The following is a 16,104-nucleotide window of genomic DNA, read 5'->3' on the forward strand; positions in this document are numbered from 1 at the left end:
GAAACAAAAAGGAGAACTTGAATGTAAGCCAGAAAGGAGAACTGCTACTAGCACTGGAGAGCAGAGAAATACAGATAGCTAGAGTTCTAAAGTGCACTTGCCATTTTTATTTATTCAATAACAGGAATATGACTAGACTAAGCAACAATAACTGTTGTTTGTTACTACAGGAATTTAGTGCCATTAATCAAAGTTTATTTTGACCAATCATGATACAATGGTGTATGCGAATTCCTTTTCCAACACAAACTTTTAAAATAATGTGTTTCTTAGCTATTAACACACTGCTACAAAGGTCTAATGAAAGGCTTTTCGTGTCATGTAAGAATGAAGGGGTTCCCTTCACCAAGGTAAGAACTTAAGAAACATTAGCGAGAATACAGAAAAGTGATACAGTATAACTAAAACAAACGAACAAATAGAATAATAAAAACCAGCACTAGGAAGGCAAACCCTTACAAAACGTAGTGTGTACCTCCAAGGGATGCAGTTTTACCACTCCTAATTCATGTTTCATGTCTTCTCCATGTCTAATAGTTTGTCTGGAAATGTGTAGGTTCCTGTTTCTCAGTTTGTCCCTTTCCGATGTTCCAGAGATTTGGCTTGCTTTATCAAAAGTTATCTGGAACTGCGTACTTGTTTCAGAAACAAACTCTGCAAAAGATTGTGCGCTTGAATCTTCTAGTGATTGGTTTATTCTTGACATCTGGAACTGCACCTCTCTTGGTGTCGTATCATCAGCACTCACGTATAATGTATTTCCTTCTGTTTGATCAGATGTAAAACCTGATCTCTCCTGTTTCTGCCTCAACAAAGGTGAGCTAGGTTTTGCATGTGGAGGAAGCTGTTCACGTTCTCTAGTGGTGGTGTCACTCAGGTAATTGAAATCATTTCCTCTTCTCTCACAGCTCAATTTAAATCCAGAATCTTGGAGATTATTATTTTGCTGAACTTCATTCTGAAACAAAAGAAACCTGTGTTCATTCTCCCTGACCTGCAGATCCATCTTCTGCTTCATGCTCTCAACCATGCGCTTCTGCACTTCCAATTCTTGCTCAAGTTTCCTACACTTCTGGTGATAGTCCATTTCTGCCTGCTTCCCTTGCTGTAGTTGTTCATGACATTTTTTAAGCCTTTCCTGCAGATCTTCCATTTGTATCTTGTACAACATGATACTTTCCTCAGCCATATGCTTTTCCTGCTGAAGAGCAACACATTCTAGTTTTATGCCAGAAATGTCCTTTTCTGTGATGCTATGGGATTCCAGTAATTTTTCAACTTTTTTCCGAAATTCTTCTGCAGAGTGTTTAAACTTTATGGATTCTTCCTGAAACAGAATCATCTTCTTGCGTGCCATTTGTTCATCCAGAGTCTTCTGATGGAGTTCATCCTGTAATTTTTTTAATTTACTACTCAGCTCTTGTATGTGAGCTTGTTGTAGTTGTATCTTCTGCTCACTCACTCTCTTTTCCATAGTTAGAGCATTCATTTGGGCATTTAGATTTTTAACCTCCCGATCAATGGTTAGGGTGGAAGCACTTTGTTTATCACATTTTTGTTTATATTCACTAGCTAAGTCTTTTGTTTTTGCTAGTTCAACTTCTAGGCTTTTGATTTTACATATGAATTCTTGCTCAATTATTGTTTGCTTGTGCAATTGTTCATTTGTTGTACGCAGTTGCTCTTTGAAACCATCTGCTAGAGCTTTTAATGCATCATTTTTCCTCTGAATACTTTGGTTTTCCAAAGTTATCTTCTCTGATTCAGACTCAGTTTGCTTCATCAGTAGTTTTGTTTCAGTATTCCATTTATTAAGGTCCTCTATCTTTTGTTTCAATGTTTCTGACACCTGATTACTTTTGGCTAATTCATTCTTCAGCATCTGAATTTCCTGCTGGTTTTCTTTCTCTACTTTTGTTTTTTGAAGCAACTGTTCTTGAATTTTATTATATTGGTCTTGAAGATTATTTGCTTCTCCTTTGCATGACTGTGTTCTGTGTTCAGCTGCCAGCTTCTCTTTCTGAAGAGAATCAATTTGTGAATTTAAGTGTTTGATAGTGATTTCAGTTTTTGTGTGCAATCTAGTTAATTCCTCTACCTCTCTTTTTAGCTGTGTCTTTTCTTGATGAACAGATTTCAGCTCCTCCTGATAGTTCATCTTAATTTTCTTAAGATCTACAGCTTCTTGCATTACCTCTTCAGCTTTACCTGTGGTTCTATGTAGCTGCCTGTCCAGTTCTTTCAACTGTTGCAAATATCCCTGCTCTACTTGGTCTTTTTCCTCCAACTTAATTTTTAGGCATTTAAGTTCACTGTTGACTTTATCTAGGTTTTCTTTTAATAAACGAGACTTTTCTTCTGTTGATGATTTCTGAAGCTCAATTTCATTCAGTTCATATTTCAGGTCTTTAATAGTTCTATCAGCTTTTTTGTTAGCAAGGGTTAGCTCATCTATCTTCTGTTTAAGCTCTTCTACTTTTTTGGTTTCTTGTTTCTTCTGGAAACTTGTAATTTCAGAATCAGTCCTACACTGGCTGCCCTGCCCAGCTGTGGAAGTCAGCAGAGAAGTTTCTCTAGTTACAGAGTACCTGCCTTCAACAACCTTCCTTCTGGCTTCAGTTTTCTCTCTTTCTTGCAGCTTTATTTCTGACAGGTTCCCTTTAAATTCAAGATCTTGTTCCATTTGCTTTATCAGTTTCATAAGTTTCTCCTCTCCTTCTGTTTTTTTCTTCAGCTCCTGCATTAAGGTTTTTTTTTGTTGCTCTAAATCATGGAGATTAGTATCTTTTCTTCTTAGATGCTCTTCAAGGTTTCTTCTAGTAAAAGTGCTTTCTTCTATTTGATTTCGAAAAGCACGGAGGTTTTCTTCCAGTATACTTCTTTGAGTCTCTGCCTGAAAAATGAGCTGCCTTACACTCTCCAACTCCTGCTCTGCATCTGCTTTCTCTTTCTCAATGCTCTCTAGATCTATACGACACTGCTTCGCCTCTTGCTCAGCCTTCGTCTTCTGAAGACAGATGTCTTCCATGTCCTTTTGCTGCTTCTTTCGCTCTTTTTCTGCAGCTTCCCTCACTTTAGGGAGCTCCTGTTCCACTTGGATTTTTTGTTTCTTCATATCCTCTAACATCTCCTCAAGTGTTTTTACCTTTCCCATGAGTTTTCTGTTCTCATCAATTGTACTATTTTGCTGTGCCATTAGATCTGAATATGCCTCACGTACTGACGCTTCCTTAGCCTTTAAAACCTGTGAAAGAATGAGATAAGTCAGAATGTACTTTTTGTAGTACACCATATGAAACATGTTAGGCTCTTTGAAAAGCAGAATGGAAAATACTTACTCATATCTACACGGTATGTCCAGAAAGTAGGACGAGCAGTTCCCACCACCATCACCTTCTCTTGAAGGCTTCAGGAAGTTACCATTAGCCAAATATGAAACCCTTCATAAAGATATCCACAAAGCAAAGAAGTCCTGAAGCCTCTCACTTCAGTCAGATGCCTCTTAGCGGTAAGCAGCGTCAAACAGCTTGCATATGCTTTTTCTCCAAACAAATAGGTAGAGCAAACAGTGAGCCAAACATTACGTGCAAGAATTCCCAAGGAGAAACAGGCCTACCATTTCTGGTGAGTTCAGTAGGAATTGGAAGAAGCATTTTAAGCTTGCAAGCAAAAATAACACAAGAGAAGTTTGGAAATCCCCTCCAAGAAAAGAAACGGTATCTAGAGCTAGAGCCAAGATGCACCAACTCCAGAAAGAGAAGTATCAAAACCCCAGTACATCTGTGCTCCGCAGCATGCTCCGCAGTCCCAGTGCCACCACTGACTCAGCTGGAGGACTGGTAAGAGCACGGCTGCTCTGCAATGTAGACACAGTTAGAAATATAAACACGGTAATTAAGAAAATCCTAGCGAAAACGAGTTGGCTAGTAGTCTCCGTACGTTGGCAGATCAAGGGAAACTCTTAAAGCAAGATGTGTATTCACCAGTAATAATATGGTTGAAACCATACATACCTTGTCTTCACTACCACTATTATGGTGTTAGTTACCAAATGTGAGCTAACATGAGGTAAGAACACACCTATATTCCTATGATCATACAAACATGGCATGAAGGGTAATTATAGCAACATTTTCAAATAAACAAAATGTTGGGTTAGTTCAAATGTACCAGATTTACTTGATTTTTCATATGATATATGAAACTTATTTCCTAAAAGGCTAATGCAAAGGCAGTTTCTTCAGTTCCTCTCTATTTCCCTGTGTCACAATTTTGAACAGACCCCAATGGATACAAAACATTGTTTATGTCTATGGTCCCACAGACACAAAATCTAATGTGTTATCCTTGAAAAAGAACTAAAAATACAGACACAGTCACAAACTATATGTTGTTAGCTTCCACTATTTCTAATCAACATGGCTGAGCATCAGCTGGGAGGAGAAAAGGATGGTAATTAAATAGTAATAAAAAATAAACATAAAAATAAATTTATAAGAACTTAAAAAAATATAAGCATGTCAAAATGCACCGTAATTAATACATCATTAGCATATTCATCATTTAAATTATCTTCAATCAACTTTAAATCACTTGACCTTGATGTATTTTGAGATTCAAATGTTGATTTGGATTGGTTTAGAATCATTCTTAAATTAACTGTTTCATTTGCATTGCATAAAACCTCTGGTACCTTAATAACAGTTGTGCTCCTTTTCTCTTCATTATCATTGCATCTTTTTTTTTGCTTTTCTTTTTTTTCAAGTGAGGCTTTTTTCCCTGCTTTTTCACAGAATGTTTGCTGGAGTTCAGTGTTTTTTCCAAGTACCTTTGTCCTGTGGCCCTTATTTCTACTGTCCGTTTCTGCAACTAGCAATAAATCGTTACATGTCTGACCCTGTTCTAACTTACCCTCTCCACTTTGCTGCTTCACGCTTATATTTATGTTGTCCAAACCATAAAATTTACCCTGGGATATCTTCTTCTCACTTACTTTCTCATCATGACTCAAAAGCTTTTTTGCTAATCCATGTTCTGACAATGGAAAATAATCCTCTCCTCCAGAAATAATTTCTGAGAAGTCTATATTTGCACTTAAATCACCAGCAATTCCTAACAATTCTGTACCTGAACTTGGATCATTCTGCACTGGTGACACTTCCAAATCTAATGGATAAGATTCAGAGACTTGTGCTGCATACTGATTCTCTGAAATATTTCCTGAAGAAGCAGTCAACATTTCTTGCATTGTACTCTTGGCCTCATTTGGATTTAAATTTGTTTTTTCTAGGATTTTGTTTTCTGCTATGAGGTAACTTTTATCCAGAGATGCTCTGTGCAGTTCATTTGTATCCCTTTCAACACTACCGGAAACGCCTGGATTGCTCACAGATTGCAAGTTTAATTTTGTTTTTTCACTTCCACTGTGCACCGCCAGCTCTCTGGAAGCAGATGCAACTTTCTCTAAAGGTACTGCATCTCTTACAGCTGAAAGAGAGTCACCTTTTTCACCACACGATTGAAACTCTCTGTCTTCAGTGTTTAAAGTATTATGGCTATTATTTTCCATAAAGCAATGTTCTTTATGACGACATTCAAAATGGGTTCTTGGTGAAAAATGTTGCTGCTTGTATGGGATGATATCCAGGGCATGCTTTCCAGTTTTTGGAGTAACATCATCTTTCTTTGTTGTTAGCTGAGTATTAGTTTCTGATTGCATCTCATGTTCTTCCTGTGTTGAAACATCACTCGCTGCCTTTCTTGAAAATTTTTTTCTTGTGGTTTTGTGTATCATTTCCACTTCGGGCAACTTCTCTGATACTCCCTCTGTTTTCTGTCTCTCGCCATTAACAATTTTCTCATTTAACATTTCACCAGGATCATCATTCACACTCACACAGATCTCAGCTGAAACAAAACAATCTTTTCTACCATCTTCTTCTTCTTTACTTTGATTACCAAACTCCATTAAATTCTCTCGCTCTGTATGTAGCTTATTTTCTCTGTTGTCACTAATGCTACTTTCTTGACCACTGAAATTTAAAAATTGCTTTAATGTTCTATCAGTTTTGATTTTACCATATCTGTCTACATCTAAATTTCTTCTATCATTTTCCAATTTATTTTCTGTGTGTTTAGGTTTACTGGAAGAGTTATCATTTTGCAAATATTCCACATACATCATGCTTTCATTAGGTGTGTTTTCTTCTCTCAATTCAACTGCTTCATTACATCTCAAACGTTGAAAAACTTCAGCTGACTTCACAGGTTGTTGGAGTTCACGCTCCTCTGGAAAGCTCTGAGCACGACAGTATATGGATTAAATTGAGATATCATGGAAAGCATCTTACTTTTTCCTTATTCTGTCCATTCTTAATGCCATTACTGAGAGTTAGGAAGAAAGACTGGCATGGAAGAAAATCTTGGAACAATCACAGACTTCAGAGGTCTGACCCCAGAAGAAAAATATTATTATTCCTCCTTTGAAAAGGATTATTCATTTTCTGATTTCCTACCCTGATTATGAAGGAAAACACCATCAAATCACTTTGAGACTGGAAACCGACTTAGGTTTAGAAGACTGCCAGAAGGTGGAGGAGGATGGAAGATGGGGGGGGGTGTTTGATTTCCAGAAAAGCCCTCCTGGAGATTCAGAGCAGACTGAAACTCAAAAGAGTTTAAAAGATTCCATTTGCTCTTGAGGAACGTGAAGCCTGTCAGCATTCACAGGTTTCTTGATCCTTGTTTCAATTCCTGTTGTTTCATTTTTTATCCTTGATACCATTACCATTATTAGTCATACTAAAACCTCAGTTGTAACGGCTACTTATCAACAAACATTATATATTTCCATTAATATGCTCCACCACTTCATGCTGCACCAAGATACATGCTGTTAGTGTTACAGCTTGCCCAGAGGTATTCAATAGCAAGGAAAGCCAATAAAGACAAAGCCAGCACCAGAATTACAAAAACCTCTGGGTTTTTTCTGCAATAACAACATTACAATTTATACCCTTATGAGAGTATTCTCCAATTATATGTAATTTCTATAGGACTACATTTAATATGGGCATTATTTTAGAGGTATGCACTGTATAGATTATACTAAAATACTGTAGTCCTTGAAGAATGATTATATAATGTCTTTCAGAGAGAAACATTTCAAAAGAAAGTAAAGAATTTATATGTATTTTTTTCTCAATTATTTGGAAGGCTGATTCTGCAGCAAGCATGTATTTTGAGTAATTTGTCCGCTCAATTTCAGTAACCTATTCTTGCTAACAAGATTCAACAATAAGCATAAATAAAATGCTGTTTGACCACAAGGAATCGATGCCGTAGAAATGCAGAAGGAAAAAAAAATCTAAACATGGCAAAGAAACTTCAGAAATTAATTAAGAGGGCATCGCATCTCCCTGTTTAAAGAACTCCCTTATATGTTGTTAAGTGGACCAGAATGCATCCTACGGAATATTACGGCCTACATAGGATATCAGTGGTGCATTCATGCTATGTTTGCCCTCATCTTAATGTCTGTATTTATCCAAAAGATCAAGCCCTAAAATATTAAAGTATTAAAAAGTACTGTATGTAACTACATCTCCATCAGAATTTAGTGATTCATGTGATCCTTCTAGATGAAAGGAGTGGTAAAATGTATGGATGGTATCGGATTTTGCTTATCTGAATGATAATGGTGTAATTTAACACTCCTATATTCCTGTATAGAGTGCAGTGCACAAGGAATTTCAGTCTTTCATATCTGCTGCTAACTTTGTGAATAATTCCAACAGGTATATTGCTCTCTGTTTGCCTAGCTGTTCTTTTTGCTTGGTTAAGTGCCAGGTGATGACCTACCTCTTCCTCTTCCAGTCTTTTCAAAGAGTCACCTGCAAACTTAATGTACTGGGTCATCAAGGTCACTAAGGCAGTATAACGAGTCCGTAAATCCATGAACTGCAGAGAAACAAGGGGCAGGGGGGAGATAGAGGGAAACACTCCATTAACCTTCACAGAAGTGATAAAAACGACTCTAGAACCTATGCCAATTTTGATTCCAAAATCATGACTGTGGAATCCAAAGTTCTAATTTTGATTCCAAAGCTGAATGCAATCAACAGGCTGCACTTGCACAAATAAATCCTAAGGATCTATGAGGAAGAGGAACAGAAGACAATGTTTTGACTTCACAGTCACTTCATTATTCCCCCCTGTAAGAACAGGTTATAAGAGGGACAAGCAGAGCTGGTCACTATTCCTCTCTCTAACAGTTAGCAGGGAGACAGATTGATCTTTCCCACCCAAATGAGGCTGATTTGCCTTGGAATCTGTCAAAGTGTCCAGATCTGTAAGTTTTACCATAGCAAAAATGAAAGCTCCCCCTGTTTACTGTGATCATGATCCAGCCCAGAGGTAGTTCTAAACGGTTTTACTGAGGTACGTTTCTCATATAGCTTTTTATAATTTGTGAGACTTTTGTTTATCAACAGCAATATACTGTCTCGTTATCTAAATACGGCATAATGACCAACAGAATTATTTATCACACGATATATATATATACACACACACCTATATAATCTTGCTTGGGTTACTCCATTTAATCATTAATAAATCCTACATCCCATTCTTGTGTTCACTGTTTTAAGCAAAGACTAAAAGCACCCCACGTTTTCCTGTCATAAGATATCCATTTACCTCTTGAATAATGAAGTCTGATGAGCTCTGCATTCTTCGGCGTTTCACTGGAGATTTTTGTTGGGAGTCAACCATAGCTCTGTAGGTCATAGTCTGCAACTCATAGTCCTAAAAGAGAAAATACACAAAATGATTGGCATTCCACATGATACTGACACTGAAAAAAAAAAGGATTCTAAGTATAACGTTATTTATTACCTTCACAGCAGCTGAGTATTGTTCTGAATACTTCTGGCATTCATCTATTTTGCTTTGTTTCATTTCAATCTCAGAAACCAGCATCTGTAAAATATTAATCTACATCTTCATCTTAAAAAGTTATTTGTATTACTATTATTATGAGCATTTCTACTTTATCTAACATCATGAATTTACATACTATGCTCATTTCCATGTGTGTACAAGTAATTATATGCTCAAGCCTATGTCCTGGGCTTTGTCAGGCTTACAGTACAGAAGTAGTGAAAAAACCCTGCCAAGTTTAATAGCTGGTGAGTGAATTTAAAACAAAATCAGGAATATACTATTTCATGCATATAATTTGTTATTCTGTCTCTTATTTAACCCGTATTTCCTTCTTGCAGGAGATAGTTGTTGAGTTTATCTCTGCTTTCATGAAAATATTTCTACATCCATAAATATCAAGAGCAGTATTGAATAAAAAATTGATGTAATAAGGCAAGTCCAGAATTTTTGGCACTCTAAGGTTTTGCTCTTCTTGCAGATCTGAGGACCAAATCAATCTGGTCTGTAAAATGGCAATAAGTTAGTAAGTGATATATTCATGGTGTTACCTGCATTATATATAAACATAAAACTGTAAAAGTTGGTGATGACTTGGAATTTTACAGTAAGGGACAAGGGACAGAAGCACCTCATATGAAGAAATAAGACTGACATCCATTTGATTAAACTGACATTTTAATTCTTCAGTAATTACAGCAGTGCTTTCCTACAAAGAGATCGCTTTCATACCTTGTGTTGGTTCAGCTGTTTAGCCAATGCTTTGCTGTTTTCAGGATGGATTTCTTGAATCTTCCGCTGAGTATCTTCTACTTGTTGAATCCAAGTGTCCAAAGAATTGTAAGTATCTTTGTAATACTTCAGAGATTTATTAATACCTTCCAAGTCACGCAACCTGATTTTATTTTACAAGATAAGCCAAAAGGGAGATGATGAATATTAAAGATAAAAAGTACAACGCTAAGCCAAATACAGCTTTAAAGGCTTTGGATGCCTTAGCTCTGCTGTAACTCACACTATAAACATACTAAAAAAACACTAACTAAAGAGTAAATGAACTTCTCAAACACCAGGATTCCCAGCTTGATGAAGCCTTTTCATTTGTCATAAATGACACCCAGCACAGATCCTAATACAGAAGAAACTCTGCATATATCCCTCATTAGCAAGCTGAACTGCCTGAACCTCCATGAGCACAGGAAACCCCAAGCAAGAGGGAGGGCTCTGCAACAGCAATTAATTCTGTCATAAGAAGTAAGAGCATTTCAAATGTGACCTATGTGAATCAGGAAGGAGTGGGCTGTGCTGAAGTTGTGGTTCCTATAATCTCTATGCCTCTCACAAAACAACAGGAGTTACACAAAATCTAAAGCCTTTAAATATTCTAATGTGCGAAAGCAATTGATCCTGTAAGTCCATTTTAAAATCATGTTTTTGACCTGAAAAGAGAGCACTGTGTATTTCTTGAAAGTGTTTTCCATACTGATGAGAATACTGACAGTTTTTCTTTCACAATCCTTACACTGTTACTTCAAAGTACCACTCCAAAACACTGCAGCATAAACATACTTATTAAACAACTTTTTATAGATTGACTTGGAATGAATACTTTGAATCACTCTAGTGGTGTTCTCAAGATGTCAAAAGGAGACTGAAAAAGAGCAAGCAAAGGAAACCGTATTGCTCAGGTTTCAAATTTAAGCATGTTTTAAAGCTAATAACGATGAAAAAGAGAAAGGATCATGATAATTGCAGCCAATATTTGTACATACTTTTTGTATAATGATCATCAGTGTCAAGCTGTTAGGAAGCAGCAGAGCGAACATTTGCAGAAAGCAGCTTGTTTACAGCTCCATGCTGCAACTACCACAATCTGTCCTATTTACACTAGAAGCCACTAAGTATTAACAGTCATTTTCCAACATATTCTATTCAGGCTACAGTCCTGTGAGGAGAGCATGTGGTTCATGTTTGCCCTCTGAGGAAATAAGGACACTTCAGTACCTCATAAAACTACTGATTTATCATTTAAATTATGTCACACTATCAAGTCATGAAAAATCTGAGGTGAATTTAAAGCTAGCCATTCGGCAGTCAGCCTTAAATGAGTCCACTTTTGCCCATCTTCCTTTTAACTTCCAGCAACGTTAGAGACTACTAGATTAGTTAATTACAAGTGAATAACTTCAGTATTGCACCTGAATAGATATTCACCCTTAGAAAAGGAGGACAAAAATGTGAAAGGTTGTTGTGTGAACTTTTACATCAACAGCACTATCACTGATGCTCTTGTCCAGGTTATCTTTAATGACAAACTAATGTAAATTTTAAAGGAAATAAATTCAGGCTGTATAGTACAGACTTCCTTAACTTGCCCATACTTATTCCTTCAGTCTCTACAGTTTGGTTTCCTATATGTAAAGGAATGTAAATGTTATGTATCGGCATCTCCTTCAGAATTACGGGTGGGCGTGTTCTGTTGTATCTGCACATCTGTGTAGGCACGTGTATTTGAGTAACATTCTCCGACATCATCATGACAGTAACGCTGAAGGGCTGAATTTAGAGCAACATCTCAACTGGATATCGTGGCTGCATGCAAACAGTTGCACACCAAAAGAAAATACTGGCACTTCACCAAAAGTTATTGCAGCATAATTATCACAGAAGTCAATGGAAGCTAAAGGCTTCCAGACTTAGCACTTGAGTCATTAAAAGTAAGTTAACATAAATCCAACCATAACTGATGAATCCGCTCATCAGCGTAGCCTGTCACAACTAATTATGTGGAGAAACAGATGGAATTTCCATAGGACAGCAAGCCGTTTCTGCAGGCTTTTTTTTTTTTTTTGAAAGAAAAAAGACAATTTATCTGTACTGTGTCCCAGTAAGTTGTGAGTAAATAAAATTTCCGTATCTTGTTAATCTTTTGGTGCTCAATAGCCACAGACATTTCCTGTGGAAAGGTAAGACAATGCTGTCAACAGCACAGAGAAGGTAAGAATCCTTGATCTTAGCACATTTCACAAACAGTTCAGAAAACTATTCTGAGCTATTTTAACATACATTTCCCATTATTTTTCCTCAGAAACAACAAAACCAGCATAAAACATGAAAAAAATATAATAAAAAATTATACAAACCTATTTTCAATTTGTGAATGAATGTTTTGCCACCTCTCAGCTAACTGATCAACTTTTTCTTTATGCCAGTCAAAGTCAAGATCACGTTCCTTGTGCATTTTAAACATCTGATCACTGATCATCTTTGCCTTCTGCAGTTCATCCTCTAAGGCATGGAACACTTGTCTTTTCTCATCTACTTCAGATCTCCATTGCTAGTATGTGATAAATGATAAGTTGTAAATTACTTCTAAATTATGACACTATTTTATAAATGAGTATTTTGCATGAGTAAAATGTATAAATGAATAAATGAAAAATATTTAAATTAGTATTTTACGTGTGGTTGCTTAAACACTGGAATGACAGCAGAATGGGTCTGAAGCTACTAATGAGCTATGAACTGCAAAATAATTCCAAGTAACAGCATCCCCCCGCAACACATCAAAACACAGACAGCAAATTAACACGCTTATCTTACAAACTACATCTTTCAGAAAAATCATTAGGTAGATGCCAATCATTCTATCTAACAAAAAACCACTACTCATCATTTGCAATATTAAAGAGAGGTACATACAGCACACAAAAAATGCTAAACTTCAATCTTACCCTTTCTCAAAGACACCTGCCAAACCTCCTAGGAAAACCTGAGCGGTATACCACAGCAGTAGCAGGAATGTTACTGTGGCCACATTTATGTAACAGTATATTTATGTTACTGTAAGCATACGTTACCTTTTGAAGAGCCAAAAAAAGTAAGTCTTACTGCAGCACTAACAAGTGCGACTCTTGGAAGTTCAGATACTTCAAGGCATTTCCCAACAGCAGGAATGTGCATACAAACTATCCAATTCCTAATGCTCCAAAGCTGCCATTTGTTTCTGAGATGTCAATCCTAATACAGACTTTCCTCCAAATACACAAGTTAACTTTTGATACACTATACAGTACAGCGTAACCAAAACAGGCGTAAGACAGATCGTTTTCTTATTATTTTTTGATCTGCCCATGAAAAGGCACCAGCCAACTCTTACCTTTAATGTACCCATCAGATTTTCAATATTATTTTTGTCAGCTGTTACTGCCTCTTCTTCACACAACTTTGTTTCATAGAGTTTTACTAATGATTCTGCTCCTTGGGTGTTCTTCAGCACCAAATTTACAGTTTTTAATCTGAAAAACAGTAATCTCCTGTCAACTGAACCATCAAAACCAATATTCAACACATTAATGTTTTTCAGCCTTTTCATGTCACAGAGTACCCCTTTATACAATGTTAAAATGTTAACTCCCTTTTCCTCGATCAGTATTATTCATACTAATATCTTTAATTTTTTTTGAAAACTATAAACTAAAACATGTGTGATGGGAGATGGCCTATTACATACTTATCTATATAAATGGAAGACATGGAATAAACTTGGTTCATGTTCTGAATAACAACACTGAGCTCAGAGCGTAGAGTAGGGACTGAAGGCGAACCAGCAGCTTGACTGAAAAACTCTTCACATTTATCTGTGATGACTCCCAAGTCATCCTTCAGTCGATCCAGTTCTTTCTTCAGTTTCTGTAAAATAAAAGGTGATTGACAGCGCTTTTATCCTACATCAACGTGATGTATACACTACATATCATTATCAGTACAGGCCTGCTCTCCTTTGCTTGTTTCACGTGGACACCATCAAAAATTTTTAAAAAGGAACACATGCACAAGAAGGAAACTAACAGAGTTGCCCTTTATTGGCATCTTTTCTTCTCACAAACACAAGCTTAATCTTTGGCTCGTCTTTTCAAGGTGCACTGCAAACCCTCCTGGCTACACTCAAAATATCTGGATCTATTTGTTTTAAAATAAAACTCTTTTCCTAGGTAAAACAGCCTTTCTCAAAGGCTCACCTCTTGCTCTGAAATCCTAAACACACTTTCATGTAGATCATCCCTTTCCATTGGGGTTCGGATCTGCCGTATTAACCGCTCCTCACAACTCTCCAGCCGTAGTCTGATATTTCTGACTTCAGAGATGTACAGATTGTAAATAGATTCTTCCTGCTCCTCTGTTGAAAGAAACAAGGCATGTGTTGGCAAACCAACCCATCATGTCATTTTCACCATGCCTTCTCACAAACCACTTTATAAAGTCACTATTCCACAGGTCTTTTCATGACTGGCTGAAATCTCATCAGTTTCTACTGCAATTTTGGCTATAAGGCAAATTTTAGGAATGATTAAATTTTAGCTATTATTAGATCACCTCCTCACACATGAAAAATTAGCATATGTCTTTGACCATTCATCCAGGCACAGGCATCATCCCTGTGCAGACACCACTAAACTCAGTGACTGATTCTTTCAGATGATATCAGGCACAATACTACAGTAAATCATGCTAATGCAGTAATCAGCTTTGCCCTACTGTATTTATTTAAGTCATTAGTTGACAGTAAATCAGAACAGATATTTTTAGCTTTCTGTTCTTATTGTATTTAAGAATAAAGAGAGCTGTAACTACAGGCCTTCTGTGGAGCTAGTAAAATATCTAGGACACTTTTCTTGCGTTAACAGTGTGAAAAAAGTTCTGTTATAAACTCAACAAAGTAATCAAGTTGCATTTCCAGCATTCAAAAACAAGGAAGGCATGACTAAACAGTGAGCTATAATGCTCAGAATAAATTCTAGGATGTAAAATTTTTTGTAGCCCTCTTAATATTAAGTAACACATCAATATTTTTACATAGCTTAATATATACAAAGTTAAAAAAACTTAGAGATTCTGTACAATGTAATTGTGTACATTGTTAAAATGATAACTATGCGTTCAGAAGAACTGGGTTATTAACAATATCAATATGATAAAATGGGGAATTCACTAGAGCCTGTATTCAGAGAGAAGAGTTTTAGCAAGAACTACAATCTCTCACATGAGGGCATCTTTCTACAGTTCTCAGCAAAGTTTTACCTCTTTCTGCAGATTTCAGAAGCTCTTGATAGTATTGCTTGCAAACATTAACTTCCCTTTCCAGCTGTGCTGTATCGGAGCTTGTAAAGATTTTGGACTCCTGGCTATCTTCCACAAAATCATCAAAGCGGGACTGCAAATTGCTCAGAACCTGCTGATGTTCACCTGGCAGCATCGTCTTTATCTGCAACAGATTATAAACCCAAGGCACAGTCAGCAATGATGCATCACTCACACTGTTCCCTGTAATGCTTTTTATCAAAAAGCAATACTGACCAATTACTGAGACAGTAAAGTCAAAGAATCAAGGATCTGAAAGCCTGCTGTTCCCAAGCTGGAATCCACTTGACAGGTGATAGTTTCCACTCACTATAAAATCCTTTTCCATCTTTAAAGCCAATAATGGGCTGTGTTAAGCCAACCCTACATCGGACACTATTTCTCCATCTTATGCCATATAGCAACAAATAAGCAGCCAGCAAGAGTCATACAAGTAGGGACACTTCAAGAATTATCTCAGATTCCTTCTTTCCAACAGCAGCAGTGGGAAATTAGCAGTGAAAATGTAATTTTAGGTATTATTGCAAATATTATTGCAACATTTTGTAGACAGATATACACCAATGTTGTATAATAAACTATTATACGAAATAGTGTTATGCCATACATCTCAGATGGTGTATTTCAGTGATCACACACACTGTTTTAACCAGAAAGAATAGTATTTTGATCTATATCACTATTTCATTTCTGACAAATTGATCCTAACTAGCTATTTAACATCTCAAGTTACAGACACACGTAAGAATGAAAAAAATGCATTACAGAGGAATGAGTGTTCAGCTGCCTTCAGCTTGAAAGACTAAATGTCACTTCAGTTGTTCCATTGTTAGTCAGAAGTTGCAGCACAAGGAAATAATGAGGGTTTCATGAAGATTAATCTTAGCCTAATGAAGCTAATCTCCCAGATATCTTCAACATACATGCTGGAAGGTAGACTCTTGCAGAACAAAATCCAGATTTAGTCACTGTTCATTCTTTCAAGATCCTGTCCCTCCCTGACAACAGGAAACTAGAGAG

The 16,104-nt window shown here is 36.6% G+C and overlaps 1 protein-coding gene across 18 annotated transcripts in view; it reads right to left on the bottom strand.

Moving 5' to 3' along the window:
* DST (dystonin) overlaps positions 1-16,104 on the bottom strand; it is a 315,509-nt gene that overhangs the window by 121,279 nt on the left and 178,126 nt on the right. For 12 of the 18 annotated variants that reach the window (XM_075747388.1, XM_075747384.1, XM_075747387.1 and 9 more), the window contains 9 exons: positions 15,025-15,208; positions 13,965-14,122; positions 13,457-13,635; positions 13,103-13,241; positions 12,087-12,280; positions 9,676-9,838; positions 8,899-8,982; positions 8,701-8,808; positions 7,861-7,959 (listed from right to left, as the gene is read on the bottom strand). In XM_075747388.1, the coding sequence (XP_075603503.1) occupies positions 7,861-7,959; positions 8,701-8,808; positions 8,899-8,982; positions 9,676-9,838; positions 12,087-12,280; positions 13,103-13,241; positions 13,457-13,635; positions 13,965-14,122; positions 15,025-15,208 (1,308 nt within the window). Of the gene's footprint in view, positions 1-475; positions 3,245-7,860; positions 7,960-8,700; positions 8,809-8,898; positions 8,983-9,675; positions 9,839-12,086; positions 12,281-13,102; positions 13,242-13,456; positions 13,636-13,964; positions 14,123-15,024; positions 15,209-16,104 lie in introns of all 18 variants that reach the window. The other 6 variants (XM_075747380.1, XM_075747379.1, XM_075747378.1 and 3 more) reach the window with 1 other exon arrangement.

Source organism: Balearica regulorum, chromosome 3 (genome assembly GCF_011004875.1).
Source record: "Balearica regulorum gibbericeps isolate bBalReg1 chromosome 3, bBalReg1.pri, whole genome shotgun sequence".
NCBI classification, from domain to species: domain Eukaryota; kingdom Metazoa; phylum Chordata; class Aves; order Gruiformes; family Gruidae; genus Balearica; species Balearica regulorum.